The following is a 27,676-nucleotide window of genomic DNA, read 5'->3' as shown; positions in this document are numbered from 1 at the left end:
GTTAGGTCCTTCTGAAGAACAGTCAGTGCTCTTAACTGCTAAACTATCTCTCCAGCCCCAATTTAAATAAAATAAAACTTACTGGATAAAGGTGCTTGTCACCAAGCCTGACGACCTGAATTCCATTCCTGTAACCCATATGGTAGAAAAAGAGAACGCTTGGGAAGTTGTCCTCTCACCTCCATATATGTGCTGGGTATTGTAATTTGCCCCTGACAATAAATAAATCTGTAACTATAAAAATACATATGGCATCGGAGAGATGACTCATCAGTTAAGAGTAATGGCTACTCTTCCAGAATCCAGGTTCAATTAATTCCCAGTATCCACATGACGACTCACAGAGATTTGTTACTCTAGCTCCATGAGATGTGACGCCCTTTTCTGGCCTCTGTAGGCACCAGGTACACATGTGGTACACATACATACAACCAGGCAAAATACCCATACACATGAAAAAATGATTAAAATATATCCAGGTATGGTAGTATAAGCATGTAAACTTAGTGCTTGAGAAGCTGAGACAGGAGTATTACAAGTCTAAAGCAAACCTGGCTTATATACTAAGACCCTATCTCTAAAAACAAAACCAAACAAAGCACAGGCCCAGAACTATGGCAGGAGCACTTGTTCTATCTACATCTGTCAAGCCCTGGGTTCAATCCTTAACACTGGGGGAAAAGGGAGGGAGGGTCAAGAATGGAAATATATATTTAAAAAAACCAAACAAACGACTTTCCCACTCTCTATCAGGAAAAATTGGGGTCTAGAAACAGAGCTTATCTGGTAAATGCTTGCACACAGGCATGGAGTGCATGCTTATCATCCTAGTACTCAGGAGGATGAGAGGGTCCATGTTATCCTTAGCTACACAGAGTTCCAGGCTAACTTGAGCTTATTGAGATACTGTCTAAGAATGATTGAGGAGAAATTTAAGAATTAATAGGAAAAAAAACCAAAGAGAAGAAAACTGAGGTAGATCTGAGCCTAACCAAGTTACTTGAGGGGTCCTGTCATCCTGCCCCATTTCCACCATCTAGCCCTGTGGCTTTGGTTGCTAAACTCAGGTCCTGGAGGCACATGGTACCTCTTCAAACCGACAACATCCTCTCTGTTCTCAGCAGTCTGACAGGCTCTTGACTCTACATGCCACCATTATGATTATCTGCCATCCTAAATGCTAGAACACTTGTCCTGATGAACATGAACGCTACAAACTCATCTGCCTTCAGAAGAAACACTGTATCAATCGTGGATTTTCCTGTCCCACCTCTGCTACATTGATGAAGAGGAGAATGGAAAGACTGTGGCCAATGTCCTGGCTGTTTCCCCATGGACACATTTCCCAGTTGATTATGAAGCACTCAGGTACTGTGGCCTGACCCAGAAGCTGACTGACCAGACCTTACAATCTACAATTAAAAACTTTAGTGCTAGGCAGAGTATGATGGCACATACCTTTAGTCCTAACACTAGGGAGTTTGCAAAGGCACATAGTTATTATAAGTTTAAGATCAATGTGGTCTGCATAGTAAGTTCCATGCCAGCTGGGGCTACATACTGAAGATCTGTCTCAAAACAAAACTTTTAGTGCCAGGTACATTTCCCTGCTTGTCAGAAATAACAAACATGTGGTCCTATACTGTAGTTGTTTCTTTTCTGTTGCTATGACAAAAGCAACTTTACCAAAGAATGGGTCATTTGGCTACAGTCTGCTGTTGTGGAGAAGTCAAGGCAGGAACTTGAGGCAGCCAGTCACATCCAGTCAAGATTGATGAGAAGGAAACCATGCATGCTTGTATTCAGCTCACTTTCTTCTTCTTTTTATACAGTCCAAGATCCAAACCCAGGAAATATTGCAGCTGGCTTTTAGGTTGGGTCTTCTTACATCAATGAAAGCATTCCAGAGTCCTCCACTGGCCAGTACAATCTAGAAAATCCCTCATTTAGACTAGGTGTTTCTATGTTGCCAAGTTGACAATCAAAACTATCATATTCTAATGCCCTCAACTATCAGATGACAAAAGAGCTGATGTGAGCTAAAGAAGGGAGATGTGTGGAGCTGGGCTCCAGGAAGAGGCAGGCGGCCCAAGGCAGCATACTTCTTGTCCTTGTCAGAAGAGGCTTGTCCACAGGAAATTTGCTAGTCCATGAACTCTGATGTCCAAGACTGGACATTAATAACATATTGAATCCTACTGGAAAGCCACCTCTCAGGCAGGCAGTATTATCTCTGTTTCCCAGATGAGGAGACTGATGCAAATGAGTTCAAAGCCAAAGTTCCTTACATTCTCTTATTGCTCTACAGTACACTTCATTTGCAAAACAAAACAAATTCAAACTTTCAACAGGAGAATTGGCAGTTTTAGAATGTTCTGTGTTGACTTGATATACAAAAAGCATATGTCAGTTGTAAATATTTATGTAAATCTTTAATTTTAATCACCTTTTAGTCTTCCTCCTTCATAAAAACAAGTGAAAAAGTACTTGAGCCTCTACTGAAAAAGTCACAGATAAATCCAGAGCTGTCATTAGTTAATTTTTGTCACTGTTTTTTGAAACAGGGTCTCATGTAAACAAAGCTGGCCTTGAACTCCTGGTTTTCCTGCCTCCCCTCCCAAACACTGGTAGTATATTGTAACCACCTCCTCTCTTCTCGTCTCTTCTCCTCTGCTCTTCTCTTTCTTTCTTCTTTTCTATTTTTTATTTTTATTTTTTCAAGACAGAGTTTTTCTGTGTAGCCCTGGCTGTCCTAGAACTAACTCTGTAGACCATCCTGGCCTTGAAGTCACCAAGCAAGATCCACCTGTCTCTGGCCCCCAAGTACTAGGATTAAAAAGGTGTGTGCCACCATTGCCCAGCTACAAGATCCACCTGCCTCTGGCCCCCAAGTTCTAGGATTAAGGGTGTGTGCCACCATTGCCCAGTTACAAGCAGCTCCTAATGTTTGTATATTCACTGAATGTGAACTACAAAAGTACCTAACATTTTCATATTTAAATTTTTATGAAAACTAGCTATATGTGGATTTAACTCTTGTCATCTGACATTAACTGTCTGAGGACGAGAGATAACTCTGTACTCTGTAATCAAAACCTGCCCGACTAACTGCTTAGAAATCTGCCCTACCCCAGCACAGCGCCTAGAGAGATGGCTCAGGGTTCTTGCTTCTCTTCCAGAGAACCTGGGTATGATTCCCAGCATCTGGCATCTCACAACTGTCTGTAACTCCAATTTCAGATGTTTTAATACCCTCTCCTGGCCTCCAGAGGCACCACACACTAGTGATGCAGGCAAAATACTCATAAAGATAAAATAAAAATAAATCTTTAAAAACAAACCAAAAATCTAGGGCTGGAGAGATGGTTCAGCGGTTAAGAGCACTGACTGCTCTTCCAGAGGTCCTGAGTTCAATTCCCAGCAACCACATGGTGGCTCATGACCATCTGTAATGGGATCTGATGCCCTCTTCTGGTGTGTCTGATAGGAGCCAGAGATGGCTCTATTAAAAAATAAATTAAAACAAACAAACAAACAAACAAAAATCTACCAGAGCACATTTGAAGAATGCCCCTCTATTGATAAAGCTGATTATAGGCTTTCCCCATAAGAAGGATGTCATTTTCAGCCAGTGCAAACCACTCAACTCTTTCCTCTCTTCAATATCCCTTACTCTGAAATTGTTTAACTCTATCCCCTGAAGAATATGTTTGTCTCTACTGTAAAATACTATAACTTTCTAACATTTGCATCTTAGGCAGTATAATCTTACTGATGAAATACAGCTCAGGTCTTCCTTGGGCCCTGTCTTCACGTTAACAGCTCAGCAGCGAGAAGCAGAAGCGGCTTTAGTTTACTGGGCGATTCTCTCCAGCATTAGACAGAGTGTCTCTAGCAGGTTGACAACAGGAGCAGTAGGAAAACAGAAATGAAACTTCACCTTGGTAGTGCTATTTTTATAAAAGTACTGGATGCTTTTCTTGTTACTAGGAGACAATAAAATTATAGCAACTTAATCTCAGTTTTGAGATAATGAAACAATAGATTTGTCAGAAAAAAATTAAATCTCAGGTGCAAGTTCCTTAATGGTTGCTAGGAAAAATAAAGTTTGAATGCTATTTCCATGTTTCATTCAGTCACACCACATGCCTGGATTTCTCCCCTGTTTGCAGGTTCATTCTCCTCTGCCAGTCCTGAGTGTGGTGCTGGGTGTTCTAGGTATCATGCCTGTCAGTCAGAGGCCCTCTTCTCACTTTATCACTCTTGTCCTGAAAGATTTCAATAATGCTCACAATTTTAAACAAAAGCTCACTTTATACCTCTCATATCTGCCCTGTGACATGCTAACAAGAATATCCAGTTGCCTACATCTGATCTGTAGGCTGCAAGAAAGAGAACTTGGTCTAGCTTGGGCTTTTGAAACCTCAAAGTGCAAACCCAGTGAGACACACTAACCTGGCCACACCTCCTAGTCCTTCTCAAATAGCACCACTCTCTGAAGACTAAGCATTCAAATATATGAGCCTGGGGGGGCCATTCTTATTCAAACCACCACATTAGGTTAACACCTCCTGGAGTCTTTAAAACTAAGACTTTTCTCTTTAAGTCATTGAAAAGAAAGCTTTAAGTGATTTTCCAAATAAGGTCATATTCCTGTCATAGGCTCTGAAAAAAAAATACAAAAAACAAACAAACAAACAAAAAAAAACAACAAAAAAACCAAGTACCTTCTCTTCAGAGAAGTGACACCACAGCATAATGCTAAAGTGATCTAAGTCATTTATTTGCTTGATTGTGGTCTCCCTTCCCATCACTAACCCGAAGAGTAAAATTAGGTCTATCTTTGTTTGCCCATGTAGCCTCAAAGCCTGGCATGCTATAGAATTTTCTGAGAGAGAGAAAGAGGGAGAGAGAGAGAGGGAGAGAGAGAGAGAGAGAGAGAGAGAGAGAGAGAGAGAGAGAAAGAGAGAAAGAGAGAATATGAATGTGTGTGTGTGTGTCCATGATTGGATGTGAGGGGACAGAAAACAAAAGCAAACTCCACAGTGTGTGTCTGAAGGTCAAAGGTCAACCCCTTGGCATTGGCTCTCTCCTTTCACCTTTATCTAGGTTCTGAGGATCAAACTAAGGTCACCAGGCTTGATGGCAAGGACATCGACACCCCCATACCCCCAAATGCCACTGTTACTACAGATCTTTTGTAGATATTTATTAGATAAATTCACTTTAAATCATACTATCACAAATATGCACCAAAATATTCATCTTTGGGGTAGGACATGACTCAATATATTCAACCAGAAGTTAGCTGAACCCATGGATACAGAGGACTAGCTTTAAAGAGAAGCTGATTTTGCTGGGTGTAGTCATTCATGACTTTAATTCCAGGATTCAGGAGGCAGAGTCTGGAGGTTCTCTGTGAGTCTGAGACCAACTTGGACTCCCAGAGTTACACAGTGAGACCCTGTCTCAAAACACTAAATAAATAATAACAAAGCGAAGTTGATCTAATAGCAGGGGGGGAAATAGGACTTTTTATTTGTTCAGTATTTATTGAGCCCCTACATCAGTCAGGCAGTTGAATTTGAGCAGAGAACAAAGCCACCTGTTCTCATGGAGTTCGCAATCTAACTGTGATGGCAATAAGCAAGGACAACCTATAATACAATAAAAGACTTAGCAGTTAAGGTGCAGAGACCTTAAGAGAACAGTTTTCCATTTTTTTTATTCATCTGCCATTACAGGCATTATAGGCAGCTAAGGGCAGAAACAGTTTTTTGTTTGTTTGTTTGGTTGGTTGGTTTTGTTTTTCGAGACAGGGTTTCTCTGTGTAGCCCTGGCTGTCCTGGAACTCACTCTGTAGACCAGGCTGGCCTCGAACTTAGGAACTCAGAAATCTACCTGCCTCTGCCTCCCAAGTGCTGGGATTAAAGGTGTGCGCCACCACCGCCCAGCGAAACAGTTTTTAGTATTCTATTTGATATTATATTATACTTAAACTTTTTTTTTAATGTAGTTCTGAGCTGGAGAGATCTCAGCAGATAAGAGCACTGGCTGCTCTTCCTTCCAGAAGGCCCAAGTCTGATTCCCAGTACCCACATGGCAGCTCATAGCTGCCAGTGACTCCAGTTTCCTTCTTGTGGCCTCCTCGGGCACTTGGGAATGTACACGATGCACAGACATACATGCAGATGAAACAAACACATAAAAGCATGTTTTTGAACAATGTAGTTGTGTGACAAGAGCAGCAAGTGTCTAATCCTAGCACTCAGAAGGCTGTGACAAGGGGTTATGAGTTCCAGACCACCTTAGCTTCATGGCTAGACCTTATATCAGAAAACAACCAACAACACAGTATGACCCACCAGTTAAAAGACTCTGCAAAGCTGAGGATGCTCCTCCGTGTAGAAAGCCTGCCTCGTATACACTCATCTCCAGAACTGAGAAACACCACCACCACTGCAAACAAAGCCTCCCTGCCGCCTGGTTTACAGCGCCGTTCTCTCACAGCCCCATCTGCAGCTGCCACTCTACTATATGGGGATACTATTCATAGTATTTCTGTTTATAATGTGCTTATAATACAGAAATCCTCTTTCCCAAAAAATTTTAGTTCTGAAATAGGCATGAATATTTAAACTCAGAACATGTAAACACAGCTGTCTACTATAAAAAGCAAAAACTTGTCTAATCTTATGCTACCCAAGTGGGCGAACTGGACAAAACACTCCATACACTTAAATAAAAAAAAACTAAAGATAAGAATTGAAGCCTAGGAAACTGGAATTGCTGTAAGACTGCAGTTGTGTGCAGTCTGGACTCTGAGGATTAGACGTTCAAAGCCTATTTAGGCTACCAACAAAATTCAAGGTCAGCCTGGGTAACTTAACCAGACACTATCTCAATATGAAAACTAAGAGCCATGTCAGATAGCTCGGGGGATACAAGCAGTTGCCACCAGGCCTGACAACCTGAGTTTGATCCTGATAGAAGAGAACTGAATCTCATGGGTTAGCCTCTAACCTTATATAAGCCCTGGGATGCCTCCTCACACTAAATGAACAAATGTAATTTAAAAAATTTAAATAAGAAATTCTCAGAGCTCAAATATAGCTAAATATATACCTATATAGCTCACTCAAATACTGTTAAAGGTTTATTTTATTTATTTTGTGTGTGTTGAATGAATGCTACCTGTGTGCTGGTATATGCAGAAGCAAAAGAAGATCTGGAGGTGGAGTTACAGATGGTTTCGAACCACCAATGTGGGTGCTAGAAAACAAATTTGAGTCCTCTGGAAGAACAGCAAGAACTCTGAGCCATCTCTCCAGCCCTTAGCATTTATTTGTTTATTGTATGTGTATACATGTCTGGAGTAAAAAGAATTTTCAGGATTGAGTTCTCTCCTTGCACCATGTGGGTTCTTGGGACTAAACTCGAGTCAGGTCTTCAGATATGGCAGTATGCCTCACTAACCAAGCCATCTTGTGAGTCTTACCATGAGCAAATATTATGCCAGCCTTTTCCTGTTTTGTTTTGTTTTGTTTTTTTGTTTTGTTTTGGTTTGGTTTTTTGTTTTTTTGTTTTGTTTTGTTTTTTGGTTTTTCAAGTCAGGGTTTCTCTGTGTAGCCCTGGCTGTCCTGGAACTCACTCTGTAGACCAGGCTAGCCTAGTACTCATAGAGATCCACCTGCCTCTGCCTCCCTCCCTCTGGAATTAAAGGTGCATGCACCATCACACCTGGCCTGCCAAACATTTTAAAGGCATCATCACACAGACTCCCCACAACTCTTTTTTCACCATACTATGAAGCAGAGGAGACTGAAACTCCCTTTAAGACAGGATTTATCTCACTCATCTAAATCTAACAACTGAGAAAGAGTTGCTCATATGTGTATGTGTGTTCTGGGTTTTTGTTGAGGGATATTTGATCACACTGTAAACCCTCAGATTTAATCCCTCTGGCTGGAATACAGACACACCTTTAGAACATACCTTTAATCTGAAGTTAAGTTAGAATGAAGGTAAAGTTAGTTTATAGAAGGAAGCACCCACTTTGAAAGTGATGTCTAATTGAATGGTAAACAAAGAGATGAATCAGAGAAAGACTTTACAGAATAGGATATGCCCAACTCTCATGAGAAGAGAAAGAAAAGGGAAGTTACTTAAAGGACAGTGCAGACAGAAGAAAGGAAGGAGGCAGTTTTACCAGAAGAGTTTTAGAGGTTGCAAAGAGAGAACAAGCTGAACAGGTGAACACAGAACAAGCCAGAAATGAGAAGGAGCCAGAAGATTAGAACAGATTGTTAGCATTAGTTTGAGGCCAAGCAGAGCGATTCAATCAAGGGCCTAGAAAGAAGCCAGATTGAATCAGTCATCTTGGAGAGGAGTTTGAGCCAGAACAGCTGAGTTGAATAAGTAAGCCAGAGCTCAGAAAGAACTAGAAAAGATGAACTTATTCTGCAGTGAGTCTCAGAGACTGAAAACATTCTTGGCCTAGATTAGCTGAACAGAGGCTAGAAGCTTCCAGGACTAGGCCTAGATTAGCAGAAGGAGGCAGTAAGCCTCCTAGACAATAATTACATCAGGTGAGTAAAAGATGCTTTCACTGGTTTTTGTTTGTTTTTGAGACAGGGTTTCTCTATGTAGCTCTGGCTGTCCTAGAACTCTCTGTGTAGACAAGACTGGCCTAAAACTCACAGAGATACACCTGCCTCTGGCCCGATTGCTGGGATTAAAGGTGTAAGCCACCATGCCTGTCTTCGTTTTATATTTTTAAATAAAAATAAATTCTATCATTCTATTATTCTAATTATAGATCCAAAGCAAATTAAAATGTCCCCAACTTCTGCTGCTCTTGCAGGATTAGAAGCGCCTACAGATAGGAAGGCTCTTGCTCTCTAGTGTGCCAGCCTAAGCAGAGTAAGGTCTGTTCAACTAAGACAGCCTGTCTGAGCAAGTCAGCATAGCCCTCTTCTCCTTTAAACTGGAGTACTGGGCTGTGCTGCACAAGCCACCTCTCTGAACTCAGCTAGAGGACAGCGCAACACCTTGCTGAGATTACACACTGCCACAGTAAGGTAACACTGCAGAGTAAGAACTCGACCCCAGCCAAGCCAATCACAGTGCTTCCCTGGAAGACATCAAGCAGGGAACAGAAAAGCTTGCACTCCAGCTTGGGTTGAAAACTACAAAAAGCACTGATGAGCAAATGGAAATCTTCCACAAGGGAGTGAAAGGTCATAAATGTTTAGCACAGAGAGAAAACTCAGTTATAGGATCACCAAGGGAGTACAACACCAGAAGAAAGACCAGCAATGTGCTTATCGCAATAGTTCTAACAAGACCAGAAAAAATAGAATGTATTAGTAATTGTTTGAAGTTCCCTTTTTCAGACACTGTCCTGAAAGAGAAAACCTTTGTCATCATATCCCTTGGTTTTTGTTTTGTTTTGTTTCAGTTTGTTTGTTTTTTTTTTAAAAAGCAAACCCAAAGGGCCTTCGGTACTTACTTGCCTAGTATCTGCAAGGCCCTGGGTTCAACTCATAGAACTGAAAAATACATTTGAAAATTAAAATCTCTTGTTTAGAAAAGATCACTGTGAACACTTAACTCATACAGTATTTGCTCTCTCCAAAGTGGTTTTGATTATGAAATCTGAGCCCTCAGCTTGGGTTCAAATCCCAAAGCCACCTCAATTACTTACAGACCTTGGGGAGTAGAGGAAGCCTCAGATGAATGTGTAGTGTGGACATGGACAAGGCCTCAAAACCATGGGAAATTGGCAAAACCTTTCCTACCTATGCAGGCTTGGAAATGGCAAAGCCTTCCTCTGGTCCAAGTGTGTACAGCTGATGTTTGCAGCCTGAGACTGCTCAGCTGCAGAGACCAGCTAACTCCTCCCCACTGTGCTGTACATCCAGAGTCTGACAGCACACCAACCCCAGCTTGCTGGTCCCTGTCTTTTCTTTATCCCCTCATGGCCTAGTCAGGTCAGGTGCCAAACTGTGCAGTTGCAGAAACAGACTTTGAACAAGTTATTTACCCTCTGAGTCTCAGTCCCTCATTATAAAAACAGGACAGTAATAGCACCTGCCTTATAGGGTGGCTGCTTGGCAGAAAAAGAGCCTTTGAACAGGTTGATTTATTTAAAAGAAAAAAAGCAGTTTTCTGTTAAGTAAGAGAAAAATAGGAAGAAGGCAACTTTCAGGCAAAGGGAAGGCAAATATAGAGAAGGAAAAAAAAAACATAGAAAGATAAGCTTCACTCCTGACTGTGTCCTCTTCAGACTCACATTCCCGCTGCTGGCTGAATGTCAGCTGGGATTCTAGCCCTGAGAGCTGGCCCTGCACTCAACAAGTCTAGAATAGAAGTCATCAGCTTTGCAGCTCCCGATTCTTCTGGGTCTTCATCTGGGGCAGTGCTATCAAAGTCTCCTACCACTTCTCATTGCCTCCTACATGCATGGCCTGTTAACAGTGGGTCAGGGTGAAGGCAGGACACTTTTCAGGATCTAAATACAGAACCTGACTGTTCCAGCAGAAGCAAGATGTACCATGAGCTATAAATTGAGTCAGAAGTGAAAAAAGACAAAACCAAAAACCTCCAAATCTAGAAACAAAACTTAGCAGACTCCAAATAATCTTTTTCTGCTGTGTGGTAAAGACCAACTCTTCACAGAGAAGCCCCCGTATTAGCCACTTCCACTCCCTCTAGCTATTGGTATTTCGCTGATCTCAACCCTACTTCTTCTTCTTCTTCTTTTTTTTTCTTTTGCTTTGATATTTATCCATTTTATATGTACAGGTGTTGTGTCTTCGTGTATCTGTACTACAAATGTGCCTGGAATACCAGAGGTTAAAAAAGTGGAGGCAAGAGGATCAGGAAGTAGTTCAAGGCCGGCCTGGGCTATCTGAAACAGAATCGAAAGAAAAGAAAAGAAAAGAAAGGAAGAAAGGAGGAAAGGAGAAAAAATAGAGCTGGAAATTATAGCACAGGCCTATGATCATAGAGCTTAAAGGCACAACAAGCAAACCCCTTACAAGTTCAAAGCCAGCCTGTTTCCATAACAAGTTCCAGGCTAAGCCTGCCAGGGCTTGTCTCAGAAAACAAAAACAGAACATACAGTTGGGAGTGTAGTTGAGTGAATGGTACATGCTTAATTCAATTCCCAACACAAAAACAAAACAATAGGAGAACAAAAGCCTGCAGCTTGATGCTGAGAGCCAGAGCCAGGATACAAAGCGGCTGAGTCTTTCTTTTAGGTAAGTCAATATTCAGTGAATTAATTAACACAAATCAGTTATCAGGGAATAAACATATATGGATGGGCTAGTGAGATGGCTCAGCGGTTAAAAGCACTAACTGCTCTTCTGGAGATCATGAGTTCAAATCCTACCATCCACATGGTGGTTCACCACCATCCTAATGGACCAGAATGAGAGGAGGGTGGAGCGAGTGGGGTGGAGCAAGAGAGAGAAGGGAAGGGGGAAAATATGGACCTATTAAATGTTTTATTTTCTAAGCCAGACTTGGTGGCCTATAATCCCAACACTAAGGAGGGCTAAGGGTAGCCTGAGTTGCAGAGTCAAACTGTCTTTACAAACATTTTTAAGCACATACATTGACTGGCTTGACCTTCTTGCCCACATTCTAACCTCATTAGAAAAATTAAACCATTTTCATTTTCTTAAGAATAAATTTTCGCCGGGCAGTGGTGGCGCATGCCTTTAATCCCAGTACTTGGGAGGCAGAGGCAGGCGGATTTCTGAGCCTGGTCTACAGAGTGAGTTCCAGGACAGGTAGGGCTACACAGAGAAACCCTGTCTCGGGGAAAAAAAAAAAAAGAATAAATTTTCAGCTGAGCAGTGGTTATACACGCCTTTAATCCCAGCACTTTGGAGGCAGAGGCAGGTGGATTTCTGAGTTCAAGGCCAGCCTGGTTTACAGAGCCAGTTCCAGGACAGCCAGGGCTACACAGAGAAACCCCGTCTCAAAAAAACAAACAAACAAAAAAACAAAGTTTATGTGCAGGGGGAGGGAATAAATTTTTATGGGTGTGGTGAAATTAAAAAAAAAAAAAAGAATAAATTCTCATGTGACTGAAGAGAGAACTCAGCAGTCAAAAAGCACTTGTTGCTCTTACAGAAGGCCCTATGTTCAATTCCCAACATCCTCATAGAGGTTCACAACCTTCTGTAAATTCAATTTCAGGACTCTCATGGCTTCTTCTAGCCTCCAAATGTTTGCATGCATGAAAACATGTGGTACATATATATACATGCAAGCAAAACACATATACATAAAATAAAAATAAAATATTTTCTTAATTTCTTTTTTTGTATTTTCAAGACAAGGTTCCTGGCTGGCCTCAAACTCAGAAATCCTCCTGCCTCTGCCTCCCTGGTGCTGGGATTAAAGGTGTGCGCCACCATTGCCCAGCTTATAAAAATAAATCTTAAGAAAATAAAATTTTATGCCAGGTGTGGTAGCACATACCTTTCATCCTAGCACCCAGGAGGAAGAGGCTGGTGATCTCTTGTTTGAGGACAGCCTGGTCTACAGAGTAAGTTCTCTACCAGCCACAGCTACACAGTGATATGCCATCTCAAATTAAAATAAGTGAAAATAAAATTTCACATGTTTTGTAATTAAAGTTTGAGACACATCATATACTAGTAATTCAGAGGAAGTGACACATCAAGCTAATTAGTAAATCTGAATCATTCAATTAGATGCAGGTCCCTAGGCATACATGAATTCACGATGTGTCACTCAGTACTCATTAACTTTAGAATGGTATAAATACGTAGAATGACTTCATTTAACTTGCTCAATAATAGCTTTAAAAAGGCTCTCATAACTTGTATCACACACTGGCATTCTCTCGTTCCAGTGGGTGAAGTATAACCTGGGAACTTGTTAAATGCATACTGTATAAAGGCTATTCTTCACATAAGGCTGTTTAGAGAACAGCTCTGTAGTATACTGTCTGGCATTTATAAAAACCAAAACTATTATATATCATCTTTTTTGCTTCTTAAGGGGAATGATAAGTCATTAAGACCCCCACAGCAAGTTTCCTGTCAGGAGTTCTTAACTCTCTCTGCCCATGACAACCACAATTGTCTAGGAACCTCGAAAACACACTGATACTTGAGTTTATCTTTTTTCCAGGTTCCCCCTTTAAACCATGAATTAATTGCTTAGCTGTTGTTTTGGATTTTTGAAGCAGGTCTTTCTATGCAGCCCTGGCTGTCCTGGAACTCCCTGTGTCTACCCGACTGACTTCAAACTCTTGGAGAGCCACCTGATGATATTAAAAGGGAAGCAGCATCAGGTCTGACTTTTTTCTTTTTTAAGCTCCCAAAACTGAAAACCACGGCTATCAATTAGAACGGGAAGAAATACGTGAAAGCTTTAAGGTATAGCCAGTCTTCTGTGAATATATCTTGTTCTATAGATTTGACTTCAGATCCATTTAAACATATTATACAATTTTTAAACATTAAATAGAAAAATACTCCTTGGCTTTTTGATATAGAGTATCTATAATCCCAGTACATAAGAGGTAGAGGCAGGAGGAGCTTGAAACTTGACTAGTCTCCATAGCCAGTTCCAGACCAGCTAGGGCTACATAATTTTAAAACTAATCTCAAAAACGAAACATAACAAAACAACACAGCAGAAAGGAGCTGGGTGGTGGTACACAGCCAGAGCTACACAGAAAATCTGTCTCAAACAAAACAAAGCAAACAAACAAAACCCAGAAAACAAGGTGGACCTGGGGAAATCACTCAGTAAAACACTGCCGCTCAAACCCCTGTGCTTTATCCTCACCACCCACACACAGTCATGTGCGGTCGCCCATGTTTCAGGTTCCTCTCTCAGCAAGTCAGGGAGCCCCAGGGCTCAGTAAGAAACTATCTCAAAACATAAGGTAAAGAGCTCCTAAGGAACCCCACCAAGGCTGACTTCTGGGCTCCAAATGCACATACATAAACATATGAGTGTCTACATACAACATGTGCACATATAGATACTCTGACACATCTACATAAAAGATATTAATAACTCTGTAAGTGGTGGTGTACACATTTAATCCTAGCCCTTGGGAAGCAGAGGAAGGTGGAGTTCTGTAAGTTCAAAGCCAGCCTGGTCTATAGAGTGAGTTTCAGGACAACCAGGGCTACACAGAGAAATCCTATCTTGAAAAACCAAAAAAAAAAAAAAAAAAGAAAAGAAAGAAAGAAGGAAAGAAGGAAAGAAAGAAAGAAAGACCAAAAAGACATAAACAAATTTTAAAAATTAAAGCAATCCTTAAAGCATAAAGAAAAACTCTTTGGGGGCTGGAGAGAAGCAGTTAGAGACACTGCTTATCTAGAGGGCTGGGGCTTGACTCCTAGCACCCTTAGGGAGCTCTCTCATTGCCAGTGCACTGTAACTTCAGTTCCAGGGGATCTAGAAGCTGTGTCACTACACAGCCATGCACATAACATGTACAGAGACACACCTGCAGGTAAAACATACACATAAAACAAAATTTTAAAAGAACTCTTAACCAGTTATCCTAGTGAAGTATATCTTAAGAACTTAAGAAAAATATAAATATATATTTGGTAACAAGGTCTCACTATATAGTAGCCCTGGCTAGCCTGGAACTCTGCTGGCCTAAGGGGGTAGCAGGGGAGGAGTTGGTTTTTTTGTTTTTTTTTCGGTTTTTTCTTTTTGATTTTTGGTTTTTTATTTTTATTTTTTGAGACTGAGTCTATTGTGTAATGCTGGCTTTCCTGGAACTCACTATGTAGACCAGTCTGGCCTCCAACTCACAGAGATCAATCTGCCTCTGCCTCTGCCTCTGCCTCTGCCTCTGCCTCCTGAGTGCTAAGAAAAAAAAAAAAAATCAAAAAAATTGAACTCTTTTCTAATCCCACCGTTAAAATTAAGATTCTGAGATTGTTATCATGCAATTTAAAAGTAAGAGTCACTGCTCCTCCCAACCCACTCCCTGCCTCCTTAACAAATCTCTTACTGATTCTTTCCCATGCAAGCACACTCAGAGAAAGGAAGAGGGTAATAACCAGGGCTTTGTGCTGCTAAAAAAAAAAAATTTTAAAAACAAGTGCTTCAGGATGCTTAAGTTTTTCGGATACTTTGGTGAGAAGGAATGCCAAACATGGAATCCATAAGTTTAGGTGAACAAGCTAGTCCCTAGTCTATAAACCACTATATTCTTAATGGTCATCCTTGGTTTCTCAGCAAGTTCGTAACTGGGATGGTTTTTAGAAGTACACAAGACCATCTCAAAACAAAAACAAACACAAAGACCTAGGCTCAAGATGGCAGTGGCAGTATCTGCATCCCGGGTTTCTCATTTCTGGGCCGGTTAGGCTGGTCTGGCTCATGCTCACCGTGGAGTTGCCAGTAATGGTGTCTTCAGCCAGGAGAGGGGGCCTGAGCTTGCCAAAGTCCTCACCTATCTCAAGGTGCCTAGGAGGGTGGAAGTGAGTGTGTCAACATTTTCCTGAAGTCTCACCACCACGGAGGGTCTGAAGACAAAAGTTCATCCCCAATATCCATCTCCACAACAGGACCAAACCCTTTCCTTGGACAAATAGTAACCATTCCGTCTTCCTTAACCCTGGGGGCCATGACTATCACCTAGGCAACAGGGCCACAGTTCTGGTTTGGCCTGCACGTGGGCCAGAAAAGCAGCGTATGGAACATTAAGCTCCGGTGTTTTTTGTTTGCTTTGTTTGTCCTTGTTTTGTATCAAATGAAGACTATCATACTGTCTGCACACTTTTACTGTGGGAGGAGATAGCTTAAACAAGAAACTTAAAGTTTAAAAAAAAAGTACTTTCTTTTTTAATTTTAAACAAGTTTATGTAAAAAGCTTTAACTGGAAAAGAAAACTAGGACTCATTTTTATAATAATTTATCCCAATTCAGGGATAAATTGCCCTACATGTACTAGCTATGTACCAAAAAAAGTCACAAAATTGTCCTTGCTTTTATGATGATAAATGACAAGTGAACACGGTATGTAAGAATCTTTTGGTTGAACAAAATAATTTACTGGAATATAAAAAGAGCTGACTGAAGCGCTCCATTAATGGAAAAGGGAAATATTTTCAGAGAACTAGTACTTTCCCCCATATCTCCATTTGATATCAACTAGATACAACATTACCCATTTAAAAAAAAACAAAAAAAAACATGCAGAGAGCCAATAAGATAGTTCAGCAGGTATTAAAAATAAAGATAGATGCTTACAAAAAAAAAAAAAAAAAGAAAAAAAAAAAAAAAAAGAGTGTAGCAATGGCCGTGGTGAGGCTGCCTTAAACTATCAGCTCTCTCTAATCATATGATTGGTCTTCCTGGAGACAAGCCCTTGACCTGAGTAATCTTTATAACATAAGCTCAAATAGGATCCAAGGACTCAGAACATTGAACATATCCCTAGTCATCAAGAAAATTCAGAATTTCAAAGCTGGAGAGACAGCTCAGCAGTTAGGAACACTGACTATTTATTCTTCCAGAGGTACTGAGTTCACTTCCCAGCAACCACATGGTGCCTCACAATCATCTGTAATAGGATCCGGTGCCCTCTTCTGGTGTGTCTGAAGACAGCTACAGTGTACTCATAGACATAAATAAATCTTTTTTAAAAAAAAAAAAGAATTCTCTTTGAAAGAAAAACTAAGAAAAAGAGTGTGTGCACACCTCATGAGAGAGAAAGAAAAAGTGCACAAGATATCTTAAGAAGGGCTAAGGAGGTCTGGAGAGATGGCTCAGAGGTTAAGAGCACTAACTGCTCTTCCAGAGGTCCTGAGTTCAATTCCCAGCAACAACATGGTAGCTCACAACCATCTGTAATGGGATCTGATGACCTCTTCCTGTGTGTCTGAAGTTAGTAACAATGTACTTATGTAAAATAAATCAAATCTAGCAAAAAGAAAAAGGGCTAAAAATGTAGCTCAGTTGGTAGAGTGCTTGTCTAACATGAATGAGGCCCAAGGTTTGGATGCCCAGTACTGCATAACCCAGGAACAGTGGAGCACACCCATATTCTAGGCTTTTGGAAGGTGAAGGCAAGAGTTCAAGGTCCTCACCTATCTGGTAAGTTTGAGGACTACATGAGAGTCTCTTTAAAAAAAAAAAAAAAAAAAAAAAAAAAAGAGTGGGAAGCAGAGAGCTCAGCTGTGCTCATAAGAAATGGCATTCTACACCAGAATCTACATGGGAAAGCCAGGCCTGGTGGTAGGCACTTGTCATTGTAGCACTGAAAAGGCAAAGACAGATGGATCTTTGGAGCTTGCTGGCCTCACAGACTAGCCTATGTGAGTTCTAGGCTAATAAGACTTGTCTCAAAAAGAAAAAAAGAAAAGAGAAGAAAAGAAAAGAAAAACCAACTCCTGAAGATGACAAGAGATTGACCTCTGTCATCTGTGTGTGTGTGTGTGTGTGTGTCTGTCTGTCTGTCTGTCTGTCTCAGGGGCTCAGCTAAGAGGCTGAGGCAGGAAGATCATTTAAGTTCAGAAGCTTTCAACCAGCCTGGGCAACATAATGATATCTCAGAGATCTTTACAAAGATAGCTAAGACCAAGCGGCAGAAGTACTCAGTGGTTAAGAGCATATGCTGTTTTTATAAAGAATCCAAGTTCAGTCCCTAGCACCCGCCCACATCAGGGGACTCAAAAGTTAATGCAACTCCATCCAGGGAGACCCACAGCCTCTGGCTTCTGGAGGAACCAGCACTCATGTGCATACCATACTTTAAAATAATAAAAAAATTTTTAGGAGCTGGAGAGATGGCTCAGAGGTTAAAAGCACCAGCTGTTCTTCCAGAGGTCCTGAGTTCAATTCCCAGCAACCACATGGTGGATCACAACCATCTGTAATGGGATCTGATGCCTTCTTCTGGTATGTCTGAAGATAACTACAGTGTTGTAATACAAATAAAATAAATAAAATAAAAAAAAATTTTAAAGGTATACAAGACTAGTAATGTTCCATCATTTTATTAAATTTCATCTCCACCTTCTCTTTTGGGACAGGGTCTTGTCACGTAGCCCCAGATGGCCTGAACTTGCTATGTAGACCTAATTGGCCTCAAATTTATGAAACCCTTTGCTTCTGCCTCCCAAGTGCTGGGATTACAAGTGTACATCACCACACCCAGTCTATAAGCCATTTTTAAAATCTGGTGTGCACTGAAATTAAGCAAACTCAGAATCATCTGAAGATCTAAACAAAACAACTCTGAAACATTACCAAGCAAGTAATGTTTGTTTCACAATGGGAGACACTAAGCATCAGACACTTGGATTGGAAACAAAAAGACAAATCACTTACTTATTACTGTCATGGAGACAACAGACAAGAAGCCTCAATAATCTGCTCCCAAAGAACAGAAGCCATATCAAAAGAGGAAAACCAGATCTGATCCCTCACACCTGCAACCCAAGCACTCAGGAGTGAGTTCCAGACCAGCCAGTCCTACACAGAGAAGCCCTGTCAAAAAAAAGAAAAGAAAAGAAAAGAAAAGAAAGAAAGAGGGCTAGAGAGATGGCTCAGTGGTTAAGAGCACTGACTGCTCTTCCAGAGGTCCTGAGTTTAATTCCCAGCAAGTGTACTCATATACATCAAATAAATAAATAAATAAATAAATAAATCTTTAAAAAGAAAAAGAGAAAAGGAAGCCGAGGAGCCCGGGGCCTGGAGTGGTGATGCACACCTTCAATCTCTGCACTGGGGAAGCTGAGGCAGAATAGGAAGTTCAGGCCTGAGCTCAGTTCTCAAACCCTATCTCTAAGGAAAAAGGGGGCGGGAGGGCTTGGTATTTCTGGGTATATATTGGAGAATAATGAAAACATACACCCACAGAGTAACCCTGTACCAGCGTCTAGAGCAGCACATTCCCCCTACTCACAAAGTAGAAACCCCTAAATGACCACTAACTGCTGATACAATGTAGCATATCCAAATAAGGAACAGTTGCAAGTATAAAATCCAACCAGAAGCAGAAGGCCAAGCACACTGACAACCAAAGAAAGCTAAGTGAGAGGAACACCTACAGGCAGGAGCTAGGAGTCTGTGAACAACCTAACAACACAGCAAAGCTGACAAAGAAGATAGCCATCACTGTCATCCAATTCCAGAGTTTTATTATTCCAAGCAGAAGTCCTGTGCTCATTAATACTCTGAAGGGAGGGGTGAGGCTCAGTGCTGGAACATGAAATAAAAGGGGCTAGTGAGATGGCTCGGTGCTTAAAGCCACTCACTGGCTGCTCTTCCAGGGGCCCCTATTTTAATTCCCAGCACCCACATGGTGGCTCACAACCATCTGTATCCTCTTCTGACCTCTGAGAGCTGCCGAATATAGCATGCACACACATGTGGCATACATACAAACACATAACCAAAAATAAACCTGCCGGTATTTGGCATGCGTGCCCATTTTTAATCCCAGCACCATGCAGGAGGCTACACAGTGAGACCTTGTTTCAAAAAAAAAAAAAAAAAAAAAAAAAAGGAATTAATTAAAATTTAAAAAGTAAAGCAAGCTAACACTATTAAGTCAATAAAGCATAAGTGGAAGCAACCAAGGAAATAAAATTGCTCCTTGACAGTCTTACTTAATTCAAATGGGTATGTTACTTGTATACTTCCCTTCGATCAACACACTAATCGAGGTATTAATTATGCTCACCAATTTGATTCAACTGTTTTATACATATTGAAACTTTAAATTTCTAAACTGTAAGCGATTATATGAAGGAGGAAGTGAAGAAAGAAGAAGAGACGTATAATTAACCAAGCATGAACACAATGGCATAACTGAAATTTCCTTTTAATACTTAAGCAAAGGGAGGGAGGAAAAAATATATAGGTGAAATAATGGGTAAAAAAATATTGATAACTGTTGAATGTGAGTGACAGTATTGGGGGAGGGATTCAGCTCATCTTTCCTCTTATGTATATGCTTATAAGGTTTTCATTGAGGCAGAGGCAGATAGATCGCCACAAGTTCAAGGCCAGTTTGAACTACCTACTGAGTTCCTGCTTAATCAAGGCGATCGACCTCATCTCTAAAAAATTAGTTTCCAGCAATGACCTTTCCAAAACTGAATTCTTTGCAAATGAAATTATCATCCTGTTTATTCGGGACGAGCTGCCGGGTGGGTGCTGGTGCTCTTGCCTTTGGAAAGCAAGCAGGGTCTAAGGCAGAGAGGCAAAGCAGCTTCTGGCGGGACCGACTCAAGCTCCGCGCCACCACGCGGACCAAAGAACGCGCACGCTTCATTCAAGGCAGAATCTGACAAATCACTCTCTGTGAACGCTCGGGCTCAGAGAACCGCGGAGCTCAATTTGGAATGCTCGCACGCCGGGGAACCCAAGCAGCCGGGCTGGAGAGCTCTCGGGTCTCGGCCCAGGGCAAGGCCGGACGCCCGGCCGAGGGCACCCCTGGTCGGCCCTCGGGTCCCTCCCTGAACCCTTCGTTCGGTGCCCACATCGCACCTCGGCCTCGCCCCGCCCGCCTACCTTCCAGATCCGCATCGTCCGAGTCCGAGTCACTCTCCCCGTCCTCCTCGATGACAGGCACCGCGCTGGACTCCTGCGTGTGAAAGGTCGTCGGGGAGACGAAGAACGTGTCTGATTCTTGGCGGCGGGCCTCGCGCAGGCGTGTGAAGTATTCCACCGCGAAGTCGATGAGGTCGGGCGGCTGCTGCCGAAGCACCTCCACGGTGTAGCCCTGCAGCAGCTCCGTGAGCCCCGCGGGGATCTGGATGTGGCTCATGCCTGCGACGGCCGAGGGGCCCGGCGGGTCGGTGCCGCCGGCGGCTGCAACCTGCGCGCTCCCTCACGCTGGCCTGTCACTCCGCGCCCGCGGTCTCCCGCGCGGCCCGCCTCGGCCTTCCTAGCGTCGCGCCTTGTTCTGGCCGGGTCTGAGTTTGTTGTGCGGGCCGCGCGACCGTTCCGCTAGCAAGCCAGCCTGGCGCCGCTGCTGTTGTTACCCGGCCGCAGCCGCCGCCGCCGCCGCCGCGCCGCCGCCGCCGCCGCGGGGACCGCCGGGCAGGCGAGCTGGACGGGCGCGGCAGGCACCCGGGTTGTGACGCACGCGGCCGCGGGCGTGCGCGTCCCCGGCCGAGCGCTGGCCCAGAGTGCGCGTGCGCCGCTGAAGCTCTCGCTCTCCAAGCAACCCATGGTCAAGGTGCGGGAGGCCCCGAAGATGAGGAAAGAGTGTCCCAGCTGCCAGGCAGGCTGGTTAGTGCGTTTTGCCCGGTCACAAAGACCTTTCACTTATGCTTTCGGAGCTTGCTGAGAGCCTCTTAACGGAGTGCCACGGACACTGGGGTGACACAGGACCACCTCATCTTGACCCCTGCTCTAGTAGAAGACCAGAGGGGCTCACTCTAACGTAATGACATTAATGCTAACCCCAAAGTACTGAGCAGGGCTTGCCCAGAGGAAGATCTGGAGGAAAGTCCTGTACAGCAGGAACAAAGACGTAGTCAAGTCAGAACCGCCTTGACTGACAGGTAGAATCATTCGTGCGCCAGACTGCCTGAGGTCCTAAGGAGTCTTAATATGAGGTCGAGAGATGTCAAAGGGGAAAGGCCTTGTAGGAAGTAAAAGTTTCAGTGAGATAGTCATTTGGGAGCCTCAGGCAGAGAAATGACCCTGAAAGAGCTCAGTTAACTAATTGTGGACAGTGAGAAAGCGGAATAAGACCTTTGGGCTTGTTCCTCCATTTGGACACTTCCATCCTGGTCTTACACACCTCCTTCCTCCCAACTCTCAACCCTGGGCCCTGGGCCTCACTACTTAATGAAGTTGAGCAGACCACAGGCTGTGTTTGTGTTGTCTTTTGCCTCTGGGAAGAGGGCTGAGGTGAATTAGAGAGGCTGTTACCCAACTTGTTCCCTCCTGTCACCAAACTTGAATAGAACAAAAGAAGTTACAGACCTTTCTGGAATATCCAGCCTAGGTGCTGGCCAAAGACCTGGTGAGAATACTGTCCTCCCTCTCCCTGCCGGAACCAGCCAGCAACTCATGAGCTGTAGACTTGGGAACCTGAAGGGTATTGGGATTGTTAAGCACCACCTGGTAATTAACCAGTATTAATTAAGATCCTACTAGCACCGCCTATACAGGCCTGGCACAAACTCAAAAACTCAGTGCTGCTGGGAACTGAGCTGTGTATGGTGACAGGGGAATACCTTACTTGCTGAGGTACTCAGTGTAGAGGCCAACCCAGGCCCTAGGCTAGGTAGACCTGAGACTACAAATAGCTATGCATTCCTGAATATATGTTGAGGTGGGGAAGCAGTGTCCAGTATGTTGACTGGGCACTGACTGAATGAATGAATGAACAAATGATACATTTCAGCAACTGCAACAAAAGAAGCAGAAATTGCTTTCCTGCCTTCAGTCTCATAATATGTATCATTTTCTTCAAAGCTGCTACATAGTTCAAGTGTAGCCCAGGTTATATGAGACCATCTCAAATCAAAACAAAAAAGAAAAGCAGTGGAGATAGGTCTTTCCTTCTCTTCAACAGACTGCCTCTTTGGGGTGGGGGGTGTTGGGGGGGGCAAGGAAGTGTTTTTCAAGACAGGATTTCTCTGTGTAGCCCTGGCTGTCCTGGAACTCACTTTTTAGAGCTAGTTGACCTTGAACTCAGAGATCTGTCACCTGAGCGCTGGGATTAAAGATGTGCACCACCACTGCCCGGCCAGGCTGACTTCTTACAAGTTTTCCAGGATTCAGATCTTGTCATTAAAACCCAGAAAACCTGGGTGTGACTCCCACTATAGCATATTACCATGGGAATTGCCTTTCTGCAAGTAATCCTACAGCCAAGCTTTTGGAAAGGCAAATTCACAACTCCAAGTCAGTCTTCCCACATTATCAGATCTTACATGTTTTAAATGGGGCACAGGCAAATGAAGAATTAGGACTCTGACCTCAATTACAAAATAGAGGAAAGAAAGGTTGTTGACAGAGCTGGGTGTGACCAGGGTCTCCTGGTACACTGAAACCCTACTGGCCTCTGCCAGAAACAGTTTGGTTTTCCTGACTTGTTCACAGATCCAGCACAGCCTAACAATCCATCTGTCCAGCAGACAACATTATAGAGGGCACCCTAGCCTAGCATAGCAACACATCAGTTGCAGGCCCCATTACTCAAGAGAGTGAAGCAGGAAAAAAATCACTCTTTTACACAGGAGTTTGAGACAAGCCTAGGTAACACAGAGGGATCTCTATCTTAAATTAAGAAAGAAAGAGAGAGAGAGAGAGAGAGAGAGAGAGAGAGAGAGAGAGAGAGAGAGAGAAAAGGCGAGCAGGCTGGAACTGGAGAGATGGCTCAGTGGTTAAGAACAGTTGTTGTTCTCATAGAAGATCTGGGTTGGATTCTCAGCACCCACATACTGTCACAACTCTCCATAACCCCAGTTCCAGGGGATCCACAGAGGATATAGACCTCGGTAGATGCACACAGTAAAGACTCACGCATGAAGGCAAAACACTCGTCCATATAAATAAATCTAAAAACAATTGTTGTAAGGAGAGACTAGGCTGTAACTCAGTGATGGAGGATGTACTTAGCAAGCCTAAATGGGTTTAACACTGAATGCTACAACAACATCCTCAAAGGGCTGACTCGAACAGAAATTAGACACCCTACAGCTGCTCCTTACCTTCCTCCATATATCAGACTCCCAGTGATGTTAGCTTGTAGGTCCAATCTGACTACCTCCCTCACTACCAGATCTCCAAAGAGAGGGTCTCTTCTCTTCCCTATCCTTCAATAATTACAGTAGCAAGGGCTGTCATGATTGCCCATTATGCTAACTAAAAGGCCTTGTAACAAAAGAGATCATAAGGGATCTGAGCCCTGCATCTTCAACCTTTATCCTGAATCCCATCCTGCCTGCATTCAAGCCTGTCCAGCCTCACTACTGGCTGTTACCATGGGAACCAAACCCACCTCAGCTAGTACTGACAAACAGCTGCTAAGAGCAGCAAGTGACAATGGTGGGTGGGAAAGCTCAGAGCAGAGACTTTCAGAAGCAAAAGCCATCCAGTGGATGAGGCCCCTCATCCCATGTTGTCGTCCTCACAACTCTCAGGTAATGAACCCCATGCACAGGCCACCACACCACCAGCCACAGATACAGACGTGAAAACAATGAGGCTAGTTCTCAGAGGCCTTTACAGTTGCCATGCAGTTTCCAGGGGTGGGACACAGGCTGTTTAGCCCAACAGCAGGAAGGGTTTTGATGAAAGCAAACTTAGGCAGGGTACTAATTGTTGTTTCCAGTAAAATAGTGAATTTCCTATACTCTTAAGAGGTTTATTACTTAAAACCATTTCCCTCCCCAAGGGAAAGAGAAGCTAATATACTCCTTGAAGTCTTGCCCTTGGCCGCAGTCTCAGTTTACCTCATACCCTTTATCTACTAAGGGAATACATCGGAAACAACCAACTTACCCGACCAAGAGGCTATGTGACAACCTTAAACTCTTGATCCTCATGTGCCCACCTCTGGAGAGTTAGGAATACAGGCATATGTTACTATGCTCACTTTATTCCATGTTGAGGATTGAACCGAGGGCCTTGGGCATGCTTGACAACTCTCTGTGCCACATCTCTGGCTCAGCTATATGGCAATCCTCACTGCCTGAGTTTTCGAGGCTCACTTGCTACCTATGGTTGTTTGTTTGTTTGTTTGTTTGTTTTAATCTTAGAAACACACACGAGCCTCTGATTAGCAGGAGAGATGAGGAACTTTTCTCTGCTCTCACCCATCTGTCCTTTGGTCTACATAACGCCTCCCCTGTGAGGTGCAGTCTTTGATCTAGGTGATCTATTTTAACAAACATTCCTGCTCCAGGGAGCAGTTAATTCCCAGGCCACCTGTTTCTGTACCTGTGAGCCAACCCCTTTCCTGGGACATTGTGTCCCAAGAAAGTGTTGTGTCTGCAGCAGGCCTGTTGTCTGATTTTGAGATACCTTAGGGCAAGGAATGGAACTGGGAAGCTCAAGAAACAAGCTTCAGGACCAGAACCTTTGTGTGTTTACCACACAGGAGAAAGCAGAAAAGGGAGCCCTCAGGGAGCAGCAGGCCCTTAGGACTTTTCAGTGACAATCAGGACTCTACTTGACACTCTTGGCCTGACTCACAGGCCAGATACTTGGGCCTTGACCCAGAAAATACAAGCAGGTCTCTGACAGTCTAGGTCAAGTTAGCCTCAAGATAACATCACAAGAGTTTCTTCAGGCCACTTAGACACACCTGAACACAGGTCCCTCTGTTACCAGTTTACTGATGGTCTTTATACATCTCTTTATCATATCTGGGCTTTCTACATGTGAAAGTGAAGGTTTAAAAAGTTAATATAATTAAATATTGAGTTCAATGAAGACAGAAGTGGGAGAACTGGGGAGAGGTGAGGCCGGCTCACTGGCAGAATAGGTAGTCTTATCACTAGCATTAATTTGAATCTAGGGCCTCATGTATCTCTTAAGCAAACACTACTAGTCAGCTATATACAGCCCCAGACCTCTTCAGTTTTATTTTGAGATAGTCTCACAGTTACCCTGGCTGGCCTTGAATTCACTGTGTATCGTAGCTGCCCTTGAACTTTTTGTCCTTTTGCCTCAGCCTCCTAAACAGCTGAAATTATAGGCCTGTGCTACCTAAAACTAACAAAAGAGGAAAAGAGGGCAGGAAAGGTGGAAATGAGAGAAGATGAAGAAGACAGAAAAGGTGTAGGAGAATTTTGTACAGTGGGACATGCCTGTAAGTCCAGCCCTTGGGAGGCCAAAGCATGAGGATCACAAGTCCAAGAGCCAGTTGAGCTACAGAGCAAGTTTGAGGCCAGCCTGGGTTACATAATGGGATGGATTCGACCAAAGAAACAAGTATAGGTGCTTGTGTTTGGGGTCTCAGGGGATTGGATTGTGCTTCTAGCTTCAAAAGGCTATAGTGAATAAAATACAGGGTAGATACATCTCTTATATCAGAAGTAGTGCTACTGTACTTCTCAACTGTCACCGTTACAACAACCTCCCCTGTCCCTCACTCTTAGCCCAGTTATATATAACTTGTTAAAAAATTCTGACCAGGTCACTATCCCTGATCAATCACTGCCTGGCTTCCATTTGACTATGACAGAGAAATCTCTGGGGAGGTTCCAAATTCCCCACCCCCACCCCATACTCCTGTCAGGAAGAGATATATAAGGAACAGGTGGCATTTCAAAGTACATCATAAAAGCAAGCCCTGCCTGGGAGGGAGTCACTTGCCATCTGCTTGGTTCCTTTGACAAGCTCGCCTCCAGGGGCTTCCCTGTTTGACTCCAGGTCCTCTCAAAGTGCAAAGGGATGAAATAATCCCCCCAGCATGACTATCAAGGAAGCAAAACACTCCACTTTCAAATGTGAAGTATCTCCAAGGGAAAATGATCCTACCCCATGAGAATGGCTGGCATTTGGCTGAAATGCAAATACTCCAACAGGAGCTTTCAGTCTAGGGCTGAGGTTTCCGGACATTCTCATTTCCTGGGGAGTATTAAGAAGGGCCTGGGCAGCTTTCAGAGACCTGCACTCCTTCCTGTCCTGGGTGTTGTCCTCTCCTTTTCTGAAGTCTCTCTCCTCTGTCAAGTCTGCACTTAAAATCTAAAGCCTGTACTCTCCCACATCATAATAACTTCATGCTATCTTGAGTGGGGGGAGGGAGAAAGAGAGAGAGAGAGAGAGAGAGAGAGAGAGAGAGAGGGGAGAGAGACGGGAGGGAGAGAGAGAGGAGAGAAGGGAGGGTGAACTTCAGGGAAGCACGTGTATAAGTGTATAACTTCTGGTCACTGAGATACTAAAGATCCTCCAGCATGAGAGAGGTAAGTAGGCTTAAAGTTGAATTAACCTTCCCAGGCAAAGGGTCCCCACTTTTTGTCTCTCTCTTTTTTTTTAAGTTACTTAAAGATAGGGCTCTAGAGGTATCTCAGCAGGTAGTAGCATTTGTTATACAAGCATGAGTATCTAAATTCAAATCTCCAGAACCCATGTAAAAACCTGGGCATGATCACATATGTGTGCATGTGTAACCCCGGTAACATGAGGGGCAGAGAGAAGATTGCTCGGGCTAACCCTCAGCCTAGCTCCAGGTTGGTAAGAGACTCTCAGAGGAGCAAAGTGGAGAGTAAACCGGCAGAACACCCAACTTCCTCCTTTGGCCTCTGCACTCGTGCACAAGTGCCCATGCCTGTACACACACACACACACACACACACACACACACACACACTGGAACACACCACACACATAAAAATTCTTACGTACACACATTCATTTGTAAACAGATACGGACAAAATCTTACTTTCAGCCAGGTGTGGAGACACATACTTGTAATCCCAGCACTTAGGAGGACCAGGAATTCAAGGTTATCCTCAGCTTTATAACAAATTTGATGTCAGCCTGGGCTATAAGACAGTCACCCTGTCTCAAACAAAAACGGGGGTGGGGTGGGGTGGGCTGAAGAGAGCCTGGTCTCTGGCCTCCTCAGACACCTGCACATGTGCACATACCCACACGCAGACACACACACACACAATTAAATATACACATAATTAAAAGCCAAAGAGATTTCTTTTAAAAATAAAAATT

The 27,676-nt window shown here is 43.2% G+C and overlaps 1 protein-coding gene across 1 annotated transcript in view; it reads right to left on the bottom strand.

Moving 5' to 3' along the window:
• The window catches only part of Prkar2a (protein kinase cAMP-dependent type II regulatory subunit alpha), a 58,649-nt gene extending 37,576 nt beyond the window's left edge, over nt 1-21,073 (bottom strand). The window contains exon 1 of the mRNA XM_034483660.1: nt 20,548-21,073. Coding sequence (XP_034339551.1) covers nt 20,548-20,803 — 256 coding nt within the window. The 5' untranslated portion in view covers nt 20,804-21,073. The remainder of the gene's footprint in view (nt 1-20,547) is intronic.
• Between the last annotated feature and the right edge of the window lie 6,603 nt (nt 21,074-27,676).

The sequence above is a fragment of the Arvicanthis niloticus genome, chromosome 21 (genome assembly GCF_011762505.2).
Source record: "Arvicanthis niloticus isolate mArvNil1 chromosome 21, mArvNil1.pat.X, whole genome shotgun sequence".
NCBI classification, from domain to species: Eukaryota; Metazoa; Chordata; class Mammalia; order Rodentia; family Muridae; genus Arvicanthis; species Arvicanthis niloticus.
The sequence above is the reverse complement of the archived record's forward strand: the minus strand, read 5'-3'. Positions and strand labels throughout refer to the sequence as shown.